This window comes from Salvelinus namaycush, chromosome 11 (assembly GCF_016432855.1).
Source record: "Salvelinus namaycush isolate Seneca chromosome 11, SaNama_1.0, whole genome shotgun sequence".
NCBI classification, from domain to species: Eukaryota; Metazoa; Chordata; class Actinopteri; order Salmoniformes; family Salmonidae; genus Salvelinus; species Salvelinus namaycush.
In genome coordinates this window covers 33,015,065-33,029,310 of record NC_052317.1, presented here as the reverse complement: position 1 = coordinate 33,029,310, position 14,246 = coordinate 33,015,065, and the positions used below count along the sequence as shown (strand labels likewise).

The 14,246-nt window shown below is 41.9% G+C and overlaps 1 protein-coding gene across 1 annotated transcript in view; it reads left to right on the top strand.

The window, feature by feature from the left end:
- The first annotated feature begins 1,336 nt into the window (after nucleotides 1-1,336).
- The window catches only part of LOC120055618 (dynamin-3-like), a 35,683-nt gene continuing 22,773 nt past the window's right edge, over nucleotides 1,337-14,246 (top strand). Inside the window, exons 1-9 of the mRNA XM_039003504.1 lie at nucleotides 1,337-1,497; nucleotides 9,392-9,465; nucleotides 9,571-9,720; nucleotides 9,898-10,101; nucleotides 10,279-10,377; nucleotides 12,738-12,898; nucleotides 13,057-13,199; nucleotides 13,298-13,433; nucleotides 13,532-13,599. Coding sequence (XP_038859432.1) covers nucleotides 1,337-1,497; nucleotides 9,392-9,465; nucleotides 9,571-9,720; nucleotides 9,898-10,101; nucleotides 10,279-10,377; nucleotides 12,738-12,898; nucleotides 13,057-13,199; nucleotides 13,298-13,433; nucleotides 13,532-13,599 — 1,196 coding nt within the window. The remainder of the gene's footprint in view (nucleotides 1,498-9,391; nucleotides 9,466-9,570; nucleotides 9,721-9,897; nucleotides 10,102-10,278; nucleotides 10,378-12,737; nucleotides 12,899-13,056; nucleotides 13,200-13,297; nucleotides 13,434-13,531; nucleotides 13,600-14,246) is intronic.

The following is a 14,246-nucleotide window of genomic DNA, read 5'->3' as shown; positions in this document are numbered from 1 at the left end:
GCCACTGATTATAATGCTGATGTTTAATAAACATGTCAAATATAAGATATAGCTATTGTTATAATGAATGGAGGATAGACAATGGCTTTTATCTAACACAGATGTTGGCTTGGTGAGGTTATAATAGGCAGCGTGTGCCTATGACCTATGGTAGCCAAGCTACACACCGACTGTATACCAGGCCAGACACCTGCTATGGAACAGAATGCTTTGCCATCAAACAAAATACATCTTTATATCATGCATTTTCACACACGATAGAAGAGGCCGTGATGGAAAGGGGGGATGAGTTGAGCATGAATGTGTCCCTCAAATTCAAATATTCGACATGTTATTTTTGCTCTCACTGTAGGGGACTGAAGGAGCGCATCCAATCCTGCTCAGTGCGTGATGCGCAGCCGTGAGTCATGACCGCAAACATGGCACGATGGCACAGGGGGCGGGTTTGTTATACCTAACCTGTATGCGCCCTGCCTATAGGCCTACCGCGACTACAGCTCCCCTGCTGTCATTGTGCACTTCATATGTCAATCTGAACACCAAACGCAGCGCCTCCTCGCAATTATCGCGGTTGCATAAAAATATATGATTAATCCGTTATAGAGGCGAATTTGGGTTCGTTCGGAATGAGGCTTTGACTCCATCCGAGCAAAACGACCCGACCAAAATATTATTATAGCACAGGACATCAACATTTAACCGATGCTCATTTACAGCAGGTGGCGTTGCTTGTATAATCTATAATCGCGTTTCGATCCGGACCTTGGATTGGATCTTCCTGTTGTTCAGATTCAGCACTGGACAGCGACCGATTTTGTCGCTCGGACATTCAAAACGACAAGGAATCCTCGAGAAAGGGTAGGTCTAAATGAGAAATGGCTATAGAAAAATAATAGATTGATTTATGTCGATGTATTTATTATTAACGTGTTGCCTTTAAGCAAAACATAATATTCGATGCAACGCGTTTCATTTTGTGTCGGTTATTTTTCATCTTGATGCATGTAATCTATGGAATTATGTCTACAAATTTGCACGGCTTTATAGATGGCTTTTAGAGACAGATTTGAACAGGACCTCATTCCCCAAATGCCCTTGAAAATAATGGTGTGTGTGCGGTGTTGGAGGCAAACAACTGCGCAATCCTACTCTGACTGCCTCGTTTTCCCTGTCTCTCCTCAGTCGAATCGACCCTTGCTTGGCTCGGGGCAATGCGCGGCTAGATGACTTCACTACATCAACAAGCACGGTAGCCCTGGACTAAATATATCACCACATCCCCCTGCCTTCTCTCTTCCTTCTCTCTCATCTTGAGCGCCTCCCGCCCGCTAGCACCATGGGTAACCGAGGAATGGAGGATTTGATCCCGCTGGTCAATAAACTCCAGGACGCTTTCAGCGGCATCGGTCAGAGCTGCAATCTTGACCTGCCACAGATCGCGGTAGTCGGCGGACAGAGCGCTGGCAAGAGCTCGGTGTTGGAGAACTTCGTTGGCAGGTAGGTTGAACGAGTAGCAGCCAAGCACAACACGTCAAATTCATTACTAATACTAGGGCTAGAAATAATCCAATCTCCTGTTAACCTTGGGGATGTCCTGTCACGGCCAATTTATCCTCAGTCGTGTCCATCCCCGTCACGTTTTGTTTTCCCAGAGGACGCACGCGCTGTGGCGTCCCTGATCATCTCGTAGCCAGGAGCTCGAGCTCGTCTCCATCTTATTTTCAACGCACATTCCTATTGCATTGCAGGCTATATGACAGGGGAGCCGGTATTTGGGTTACCGCAACACCCTCGGGATTTCAGCCCCATCCAGCCTTTCATTCCTTGAAATATCAATATCTTCAGTAGAGCTACCATTTTAACAGAGACAATATTTGTTTTCAATCACTTTACACAAATCCATGTCTCTATCTGTAAACTATACATATATAATGTCTATAGGCCTACAGTATTGGGTTGAAATATAACATGTCCACCCCACCACCTGCATAAAGGTTGCTTTAGAACCCGAGATGTCTGCTGTGGTCTCCTGGTTTCAATAGCATTTCTAGTCATTACAGCATAAACTGTATCAATACTGCCTATCTCACTGCTGTGACACAACTATCCCTTTCTAATTTCTGTCAAACAAGTGAGATTCATAGGCTGTTGTTGCTTCAGAGTGAATGAAGGACGTAAACCTCTGTAGATGAAAGCATCTGTAGGTGAAGAGTAATTATTTGTCCATCCTTTTGCCTATTGGTTTATTTCAAGACATCTATTTACCAATGAATGGATTGAAACTGTAATGCGAGACTGAATTGAATGAAGGCTGAATCATCTGGTTGAGTATTATGTTACCAATTATCATTTGTCCCAAGACAAATGCGGGTGACAGATAGCCTAGCGGTAAGAGAGTTGGGCCAGTAACCAAAAGGTTTCTAGTTTGAATCCAAAATAGACAAGGTGTGAAAAATCTGCCAATGTGCCCTTGAGCAAGGCACTTAGGCCAGATTGCTCCAGGTTCGCCGTTGATAATGGCAGACCCTGGCCGCAACCCCACTCTCTGAGGGTGTCTCAGGGGGAGTTGGGATATGCAAAAACACATTTCCAATTCACACATGGGTATAATACATGCTTTTACATGTGTGAAATAGGACAAATACAAGTGCCTACATTATTATAAGACGAATCCTCTGTATCCTCTGTACTGTAGTTGATTAAAGGTATTTCGGATGTGGGTGTCTCAGAGGGTGAATGATATTGTCTGTAAAATAAGTAATGAAATGACTGTTGTAAGGACTGTTGGATATGCAGTACAAATACCTGTCATCACTCTTCTCTCATCTTATTACATTGATATGATCAAGTCAGTTCTGCTGTCAATTGTGAAGAAGAGTTTCCATTCGATTTTGTTCACTGTGGGATGAATTGGTACTGTACATTATGACACAGTGTGGCCCTTGAATGTGGTTTGTACATAAACAGATGCCATTGGATAGAGACAGAGGATGTTATAGAGTAGTCTGACAAGTCAGACAACTGTTTCTGTATTATGACCTATGTCTACAAATATTTACAGACAAACGTGAATGGTAAAGACTGGTAATTGATGCTATGTATGAAAATGTTTCTGCTATCGCCAGGGTTGTATTCATTAGTGCACACCGTAGCAAAACCTTTTGAAACGGAAATAAGAGGGTTTCTTATTGGACAAGATTCCGGAGTCCCGCCCTGTTTGTCCGTTTTCTTCCATTTGGTGCGTAGAAAATACGACCCAGGTCCAGATAGATGAGGTGCAGGGTTGTTGTCAGCAGCAGCATCAGTCAAAGCTCAGCCGGCCACCCCTGAGACCTGGGATCCAGCTGAGTAATGATCCTGCTGTCCAGGGTTGGCTCCCCCACAACGCTGCTGAATGGACACCAGGGTTCTGACTCATCTTTTCTGCTAGCCCATAGATAGAGGGCAATCTCATGATCAATATTCATCTAGCCTAGCCGTTGTTTCAATTGCGTCAGGATTGTAGCGTTCAACTGTGTGAGAAGAAATGACAAGTGTCCTAAACATACATATAGACAAGTGACATGCAAACACATGAGCCAACACTCACGCACACACACTCAATCTCTCTCTCGTCTGGTAGCAGACTGGTATGTACTGAAGTCATCATTTTTAGTTTATTTTCAGTACAGTATGTGGTGAATTTTCAAAACTCGTAGTACAAAACTCCAAACTGGTAACACTTGTTGCGTCTTACATTTAAAACCTTTCATTGTGCATTTATTTTGTTTGTAGACATATTTCACCACACAACCATTGATCGATCCAAAATATAAGTTTACTGTGAAATATAATGAACAACCAGTTCACCAGTTCATGTTAGATACATTTTTAAAAATTGCCCTTTGAATGTAGTATGCAACAGTACTGTAAATTACACTACATTACTGTTTTCACATCAGGCAATACATTTGCACTACCCATAAAAATGCACTGAACATCAAATTTCCAAAATGTCTACCTCATGAGTGACCATTGAAGGCATCTTTCACAATGTTATAAAATGAAAGAAACATCATGTTTAGCAGGCACTAGTTTGCATCAAGCCTATCTTGAGCATTTGGCCACAGGTTCTCATCAAAATTGCAGTAAATATCCTCATTGTTCATGTACCTGGAGAAAAAACAAGCCTGATATAGGTCTGGATTCATCCATGACCTGAAGGAGAGTGGCACGCTCATGGCAATCTTCCACCTGTATTCTATTTCACAGTATTGTAGTGGTCCTGTACGTGGCTTAGTTCATTAGAGCATGGCACTAGCCAGAGTTGTGGGTTCGATTCCCACTGGGGTTACATACCAAAATGTGTGGACTGTTGTCACTTTGGATAACAGTGTCAGCTACGTAAATTGCATATTTTACAGTACTGTATTGGCCAATGCAATTTTAGTAAAGTACTGTAGCTTCATTTTGGATACATGTTTACTGTACAGGGAATGCATTTCTTTCTTGTTTTGGACTTTCTGGATTATTTGCGTATTTGTTTTATATTGTTATTGCATTACTGCACTTTAGGAGCTAGAAACACAAGCATTTCGATGCACCTGCTATAACATCTGCTAATCTGTGTACGCGACCAATAAACGTTGATTTGTTACATATAGTACATCTCTGATCTTGTCAATATCAGATTTTTTTTTAAAGTACTTTGAATTAAAATCATAACTATCAAGGCACAGGGTGAGACCCAGATGCAGACACAGGATGCAGATGGTTGGAGTCTTACAATGTTTAATAATACAAAGGGATAGGCAAGAGAATGGTCGTGGACAGGCAAAAGGTCAAAACCAGATCAGAGTCCGGGAAGTACAGAGTGGCAGACAGTCTCGTTCGTGGTCAAGGCAGAAAGACTGGTCAGGCAGGCGGGTACAGAGTCCAGAAACAGGCAAGGGTCAAAAACCAGGAGGACTCGAAAAAGGAGAATAGCAAAAGGAGTATGGGAAAAACCGCTTGTTGACTTGACTAAACATACAAGACGAACTGGCACAGAGAGACAGGAAACACAGGGATAAATACTCTGGGGAAAATAAGCAACACCTGGAGGGGGTTGAGACAATCACAGGAACAGGTGAAACAGATCAGGGCATGACAATAACAGCCATCACCATAGTAGTACATTCTGGTGTATATCATACTTTTTATGTTTGTACTTCACAGACATACATTTTTATTATGTAGTTCTCAAAATCTGTAGTAGACAAACCAGTTTACATGTTAAATCTACAGGTTTACCAAACGGTTAAGTGATCATCGATTAAAAGCAGTCGGATTAAGTAATAGTAAAATGTATTTAAAGAAAAGAGAAGAGAACAATTTCAAAGTAATGTGAGCATTGCAGTGTGGAAGGCAATTACTTTATATGAACATGTACCGTGACTTTCGGAAAGCATTCAGACCCCTTGACTTAGTCTAAAATTTATTACATCTTTTTTTTTACTTCACCAATCTACACACAATATTCCATAATGACAAAGCAAAAACAGGTTTTTAGACATTTAAAAATGGAAATATCACCTTTTTTTTATGACTCGGAAGGGCAGCTAATAAAAACAAATTCTTATTTACAATGACGGACTAACCTGGCCAAACCCAGACAAATGCTGGGCCAATTGTGCGCCACCCTATGGGACTCCCGATCACGGCCAGAAGTGATTCAGACTGGATTCAAACCAGGGACTGTAGTGACACCTCTTGCACTGAGATGCAGTGCCTTAGAACGCTGCGCCACTCATGAGCCCAGACCCTTTACTCAGTACTGATTACAGCCTCGAGTGGTTCTTGGGTATGACTCTAAAAGCTTGGCATACCTGTATTTGGGGAGTTTCAACCATTCTTCTCTGCAGATGCATTCAAGCTGTCAGGTTGGATGGGGAGCGTTGCTGCACAGCTATTTTCAGGTCTGACCTTGGGTGTTTGATCAGGTTCAAGTCCGGGCTCTGGCTGGGCCACACAAGGACATTCAGAGACTTGTCCCAAAGCCACTCCTGTATTGTCTTGGCTGTGTGCTCAGGGTCGTTGTCCTGTTGGAAGGTGAACCTTCGCCGAAGTCTGAGGTCCTGAGCGCTCTGGAGCAGATTTTTACGAAGGATATCTCTGTACTTTGTTCCGTTCATCTTTCCCTCGATCCTGACTAGTCTCCCAGTCCCTGCTACTGAAAAACATCCCCACATCATGATGCTGCGACCACCATGCTTCACCGTAGGGATGGTGCCAGGTTTCCTACAGACATGACTCTTGGCATTCAGGCCAAAGAGTTCAATCTTGGTTTCATCAGACCAGAGAATCTTGTTTGTGGAAAAAGTAAAGGGGTCTGAACACTTTCCGAAGGCACTGAATTGCAATGCTAAACATGTAGTTTTAGATGAAACACTAATTAAGTTCGGTGGAAAAAAGACTATGATTTTGTGTGTTGTACTTATTCAATTGAAAATGTGGTTAGAGTTTTGAAACAACTGCCTTTTTGATGATCTGTTTTGAGTTTTGTACAAAGAGTTGTGAAAATGAACCACATACTTGTGAAAATGGCACCAAAGCGATAAAAAAAGACTTTAAATGAGTGCTCTGCTACCTGCTGCTTTGCATGCTGTTCATGTTGACCTCTTGTGCATGAACTACTTTATTTCATCAGCATCAGCTAAGCGAATCAGGGACTGTTCAGGTGGTTCAGAGGGTAAACTGGACTGTATAATCAGTTGGATTTACCAAAGAGCCTGATGACATTTTCAGATCAAAATGTTTTTCTGTTGATATTATCAAATCTCTTCCTCTGTCATTATCAAAGTTGAGACTCTGTTTGGGTGTGTGCTGTGTGGTTTAATTCATTCTACGTTATCTGGTTGGTTGTGTGTGTTCAGTAGGTGTGAGACTTTACATCATGGCAGTTAGTGTCTGTTGGTGGTTGGCCAAGGGTTCACAAGGCCTCAGTCTCCCATAATGCAACACAATCACCAGTAGTGTCACCTTCAACCTAGTCTCCCATAGCCAGACACCATCTTTTTGTCACATTCACAAGGTTACATTTAAACTCACCTCCTCTCTTTGTAACTTTCCTGATTTTCTGTCCCTCTGTGTAACTGTCCTGATTGTCTGTCCCTCTGTGTAACTGTCCTGATTGTCTGTCCCTCTGTGTAACTGTCCTGATTGTCTGTCCCTCTGTGTAACTGTCCTGATTGTCTGTCCCTCTGTGTAACTGTCCTGATTGTCTGTCCCTCTGTGTAACTGTCCTGATTGTCTGTCCCTCTGTGTAACTGTCCTGATTGTCTGTCCCTCTGTGTAACTGTCCTGATTGTCTGTCCCTCTGTGTAACTGTCCTGATTGTCTGTCCCTCTGTGTAACTGTCCTGATTGTCTGTCCCTCTGTGTAACTGTCCTGATTGTCTGTCCCTCTGTGTAACTGTCCAAATTGGCTGTCTCTAGGGTTGGCACAATTATAGTATAATCATGTAACCAACAATTATGGACAATAATTGTGAACAAAAAACATTATTGTCATAATCATCTTAATATTAATTTTAGGAGTAGGTATGTTGTAGTTGTATTCATTAGGTATGTTGTAGTTGTATTCATTAGGTATGTTGTATTTGTATTCATTAGGTATGCTGTAGTTGTATTCATTAGGTATGCTGTCGTTGTAATCATTAGGTATGTTGTATTTGTATTCATTAGGTATGTTGTTGTTGTATTCATTAGGTATGTTGTAGTTGTATTCATTAGGTATGCTGTAGTTGTATTCATTAGGTATGTTGTAGTTGTATTCATTAGGTATGTTGTAGTTGTATTCATTAGGTATGTTGTAGTTGTATTCATTAGGTATGTTGTAGTTGTAATCATTAGGTATGCTGTAGTTGTATTCATTAGGTATGACGTAGTTGTATTCATTAGGTATGCTGTAGTTGTATTCATTAGGTATGATGTGTTTTGTATTCATTAGGTATGTTGTAGTGGTATTCATTAGGTATGTTGTATTTTGTATTCATTAGGTATGTTGTGTTTTGTATTCATTAGGTATGTTGTAGTTGTATTCATTAGGTATGTTGTATTTGTATTCATTAGGTATGTTGTAGTTGTATTTATTAGGTATGTTGTATTTGTATTCATTAGGTATGTTGTAGTTGTATTCATTAGGTATGTTGTAGTTGTATTCATTAGGTATGTTGTAGTTGTATTCATTAGTGATGTTGTAGTTGTATTCATTAGGTATGTTGTAGTTGTTTTCATTAGGTATGCTGTAGTTGTATTCATTAGGTATGTTGTAGTTGTTTTCATTAGGAAGGTTGTAGATGTATTGATTAGGGAGATTGTAGTTGTATTCATTAGGTATGTTGTAGTTGTATTCATTAGGTATGTTGTAGTTGTATTCATTAGGTATGCTGTAGTTGTATTCATTAGGTATGTTGTAGTTGTATTCATTAGGTATGCTGTAGTTGTATTCATTAGGTATGTTGTAGTTGTATTCATTAGGTATGTTGTAGTTGTTTTCATTAGGAAGGTTGTAGATGTATTGATTAGGGAGATTGTAGTTGTATTCATTAGGTATGTTGTAGTTGTATTCATTAGGTATGCTGTAGTTGTATTCATTAGGTATGTTGTAGTTGTATTCATTAGGTATGCTGTAGTTGTATTCATTAGGTATGTTGTAGTTGTATTCATTAGGTATGTTGTAGTTGTATTCATTAGGTATGTTGTAGTTGTATTCATTAGGTATGCTGTAGTTGTATTCATTAGGTATGTTGTAGTTGTATTCATTAGGTATGACGTAGTTGTATTCATTAGGTATGTTGTATTTGTATTCATTAGGTATGTTGTTGTTGTATTCATTAGGTATGTTGTGTTTTGTATTCATTAGGTATGTTGTAGTGGTATTCATTAGGTATGTTGTATTTTGTATTCATTAGGTATGTTGTGTTTTGTATTCATTAGGTATGTTGTAGTTGTTTTCATTAGGTATGTTGTATTTGTATTCATTAGGTATGTTGTAGTTGTATTCATTAGGTATGTTGTATTTGTATTCATTAGGTATGTTGTAGTGGTATTCATTAGGTATGTTGTATTTTGTATTCATTAGGTATGTTGTGTTTTGTATTCATTAGGTATGTTGTGTTTTGTATTCATTAGGTATGTTGTAGTTGTTTTCATTAGGTATGTTGTATTTGTATTCATTAGTGATGTTGTAGCTCATTTCCAAATATGCATTATGATGCGTTACCAGCTTAAAACATTTTTAAACAAAAATGACAATTATTATAATAACCGAGGCTATTTGCGTGATAAATAATAGTTTCCCAAATGTCCATAATCATCACAGCCTTAGCTGTTTCTTTGTGTTGTTGTCTTGATTGGCTGTCTGTCTGCAGGGACTTCCTGCCCCGAGGCTCTGGGATCGTCACCCGCAGGCCCCTTGTCCTGCAGCTCATCAGTGCCAATGCAGGTAACACACGCGCTCACACGCACGCTCACACGCACGCTCACACGCACGCACACACACACACAGACACACACACACACACATACCTATCTGCATCTTTCTTCACAGAATGGGCAGAGTTCTTACACTGCAAAGGGAAGAAATTCACTGACTTCGATGAGGTTCGCCAGGAGATTGAGGCGGAGACTGACCGCATTACTGGGGCCAATAAGGGCATATCTCCCATCCCCATCAACCTGCGCGTCTACTCCCCACATGGTACATATACCTAACCCCTCATCCACCCTCTTTCTCTCTCTTACTCTCTCTCCCTCCCCCTCTTTTATCTCTCTCTCTCCCTCTCATATATATCTCTGTGCTCTCCTTCCCTACTGTGTGTTCATTAATATTCACTATAAGATGTGTCCTCCTCTCTCCTTTCCCCCCTGCCTGCAGTGCTGAACCTGACAATGATTGACCTGCCAGGCATCACCAAGGTGCCCGTGGGGGACCAGCCAGTGGACATTGAGCAGCAGATCAGAGACATGATCATGCAGTTCATCTGCAGGGAGAGCTGTCTCATCCTGGCTGTCACCCCGGCCAACTCTGACCTGGCCAACTCAGACGCCCTCAAACTGGCCAAAGACGTTGACCCCCAGGGTAAGATGTTGATCATATTGCTGCTATATCACATTATGGGGTTAGCTGATATTTTAAACACCTATCCAGACGTTGAGAGATCTCGCAGGCATCTGTAATGAAGTCAGCCACGAACGTGGTCTTTGTGTTGTGACTGACTTCTGCCTTTGCCCCTTACCCTTTGACCTTTGACCCCAGGCCAGCGGACCATAGGAGTGATCACCAAGCTGGATCTGATGGATGAGGGAACAGACGCCAGGGAAGTCCTGGAGAACAAGCTGCTGCCCCTAAGGAGAGGTGGGACATCTCTTTCTCTCTGTCTGTCTCTTACTCACTCTTTCTCTGTCATTCTACCAATCTCTCTCTTTCTTTGTCCCTCTTTCTCCATCTCTATATCCACCGTTCTACTTCAGTCATCTTTGGTATCAGCTTTTCTGTTTTATCCTCCGCACTCGCCTTACATTTTGGTCCCATTTTATTGTATCTCAGTAATGTCTTTTCCATCATCCCGTCTGTCTGTGTTTGTTGCCAGGATGGATTGGAGTGGTTTCACCCTGTCCATCTGTGTGTGTTGCCAGGTTATATTGGAGTGCTTTCACACTGCCCATCTGTGTGTGTTGCCAGGTTATATTGGAGTGGTTTCACACTGCCCATCTGTGTGTGTTGCCAGGTTCTATTGGAGTGGTTTCACCCTGTCCATCTGTGTGTGTTGCCAGGTTATATTGGAGTGGTTTCACACTGCCCATCTGTGTGTGTTGCCAGGTTCTATTGGAGTGGTTTCACCCTGTCCATCTGTGTGAGTTGCCAGGTTATATTGGAGTGGTTTCACCCTGTCCATCTGTGTGTGTTGCCAGGTTATATTGGAGTGGTTTCACCCTGTCCATCTGTGTGTGTTGCCAGGTTATATTGGAGTGGTTTCATACTGCCCATCTGTGTGGAAGCCCTGAAGCCCAAGGCAAAAAAATAAATAACGTAGACTCTTGGATTATCTTGTTTGAACGACTTACTCTCTTTTTCAAATGACTTATTATTTTGTTTGAACGACTTAGTAAAAAAATATAATACTTTTTTATACTAAGTAATTCAAACGAGATACTAAGTTGTTAAAATGAGATGCTAAGTCGTTTGAACAACGTATTATCTCATTTGAACTACTTAATTGTTATTTAGTCTAATTAGGCATCATTTGTTATGCAGCTTGTCAGACCGTTTAATGGTTGCTGCAGCCATTCATTCACTGATTCCATCCATTGATATGATTATTAATGGACAGTTCTTTGATAGCCTGAAGTAGGGCTGCTTCTGAATGCCAGATTGGTTTCACCCTGTCCATCTGTGTGTGTTGCCAGGTTCTATTGGAGTGGTTTCACACTGTCCATCTGTGTGTGTTGCCAGGTTATATTGGAGTGGTTTCACACTGCCCATCTGTGTGTGTTGCCAGGTTATATTGGAGTGGTTTCACACTGCCCATCTGTGTGTGTTGCCAGGTTATATTGGAGTGGTTTCACACTGCCCATCTGTGTGTGTTGCCAGGTTATATTGGAGTGGTTTCACACTGCCCATCTGTGTGTGTTGCCAGGTTATATTGGAGTGGTGAGTGTGGAGCGAGGAGCAGAGCGTAATTCAAGCAGATAAAAAAAGGTTGTCGCCCATCTCTCCCGCTCCAATTTTACTCTGGTACTGCTCAGCCACAAGCTCTGGGCATGCTCTGCCTAGCATTTTTCATTTCCTTTATCACTATTGTTTTAATTAGGTCTATTTGGTTGTAATTATTTAGCCTACCCCACCCACAGTATATATAGTTTATATTCTACTGTCTAACATTAGGTTATGTATTTTTTAAAATTGCTTCAAATGTATTAATGGATGTTTTGGGTAGGCAATATACAGGCTACTGTAAAATGTATTTTCGTGTTTCTTGGAATAGAAACACCCTAATATAACTCAATTTAATGAAGCTAAAATATCAGAAGTGAATCGTAAATAATAAAGGCCAGTATCAGCTTATTTTCATAAATAAAAGGGAATAAATAATATCAAACTGCAGCGGTGAAATGATTTGCGGAAAGAAGCAAGCACCAACAAGCTTCACACCCTGTCCATCTGTCCATCTGTGTGTGTTGCCAGGTTATATTGGAGTGGTTTCACCCTGTCCATCTGTGTGTGTTGCCAGGTTATATTGGAGTGGTTTCACCCTGTCCATCTGTGTGTGTTGCCAGGTTATATTGGAGTGGTTTCACACTGTCCATCTGTCCATCTGTGTGTGTTGCCAGGTTATATTGGAGTGGTTTCACCCTGTCCATCTGTGTGTGTTGCCAGATTATATTGGAGTGGTTTCACACTGTCCATCTGTCCATCTGTGTGTGTTGCCAGGTTATATTGGAGTGGTTTCACCCTGTCCATCTGTCCATCTGTGTGTGTTGCCAGGTTATATTGGAGTGGTTTCACCCTGTCCATCTGTGTGTGTTGCCAGGTTATACTGGAGTGGTTTCACCCTGTCCATCTGTGTGTGTTGCCAGGTTATATTGGAGTGGTTTCACCCTGTCCATCTGTGTGTGTTGCCAGGTTATATTGGAGTGGTTTCACCCTGTCCATCTGTGTGTGTTGCCAGGTTATATTGGAGTGGTTTCACCCTGTCCATCTGTGTGTGTTGCCAGGTTATATTGGAGTGGTGAACCGCAGTCAGAAGGACATTGATGGGAAGAAGGACATCAAGATGGCTATGGCTGCTGAGAGGAAGTTCTTCCTCACTCACCCGGCCTACAGACACATGGCCGAAAAGATGGGCACCCCGTGCCTACAGAAAGTCCTCAACCAGGTAGGCTAACTAACAGACTGCAGACTGACCAGGTTATGAACAGTAACTGAGTCTCTCCTACAGGTTATTACATCCTTGCTAACCATCCTAAAGCCCAGCATAAGAGGCTTGCTTAGCGACGTTATATTTAGGGTAATTTTTGTGTTGTGTTGCCATAGCAATTGACCAACCACATCCGCGATACGCTGCCGGCGTTCCGTAGCAAGCTGCAGACCCAGCTTCTGTCTCTGGATAAGGAGGCCGAGGAGTACCGGGGATACCGTCCTGATGACCCGGGACGGAAGACCAAGCAACTGCTGCAGTGAGTTCCACACTCACAATCAGGGTTTGGGTCAATTGCGTTTTGATTCAGTATATTCAGTAAATCAACTGAAATTCCAATTTAAATTGTGTGTGTAGGATGGTGCAGCAGTTCTCTGTGGACTTTGAGAAGCGCATCGAGGGCTCTGGGGACCAGGTGGATACCGTAGAGCTCTCTGGTGGAGCCAAGATCAACCGTATCTTCCACGAGAGATTCCCCTTCGAACTGGTCAAGGTTAGATAGCTGGCTGATGCATATCTTGTTTCCTGGGGTGCTAGGCTGAAAAACAGTCTGTCAATCTCATTCTCAATCTCTCTTTCTCTCTCTGTCAGATGGAATGTGATGACAAGGAGATGCGGCGAGAGATCAGCTACGCCATCAAGAACATTCATGGTATCAGGTGGGTGTTTATTTTATATTATTACTGATTACTACTCTCATACCACCTCCACCTCTCACTCTCATACCACCTCCACCTCCACCTCTCACTCTCATACCACCTCCACCTCTCACTCTCATACCACCTCCACCTCCACCTCTCACTCTCATACCACCTCCACCTCCACCTCTCACTCTCATACCACCTCCACCTCTCACTCTCATACCACCTCTCACTCTCATACCACCTCCACCTCTCACTCTCATACCACCTCTCACTCTCATACCACCTCTCACTCTCATACCACCTCCACCTCTCACTCTCAAATCAAATCAAAATGTATTTGTCATGTGCGCCGAATACAACAGGTGTAGACCTTACAGTGAAATGCTTACTTACAGGCTCTAACCAATAGTGCAAAAAGGGTATTAGGTGAACAATAGGTAAGTAAAGAAATAAAAACAACAGTAAAAAGACAGTGGAAAACAGTAGCGAGGCTATATACAATAGCGAGGCTATAAAAGTAGCGAGGCTATATACAGACACCAGTTAGTCAGGCTGATTGAGGTAGTATGTACATGTAGATATGGTTAAAGTGACTATGCATATATGATGAACAGAGAGTAGCAGTAGTGTAAAAGATGGTTTGGCGGGTGGTGGGACACAAT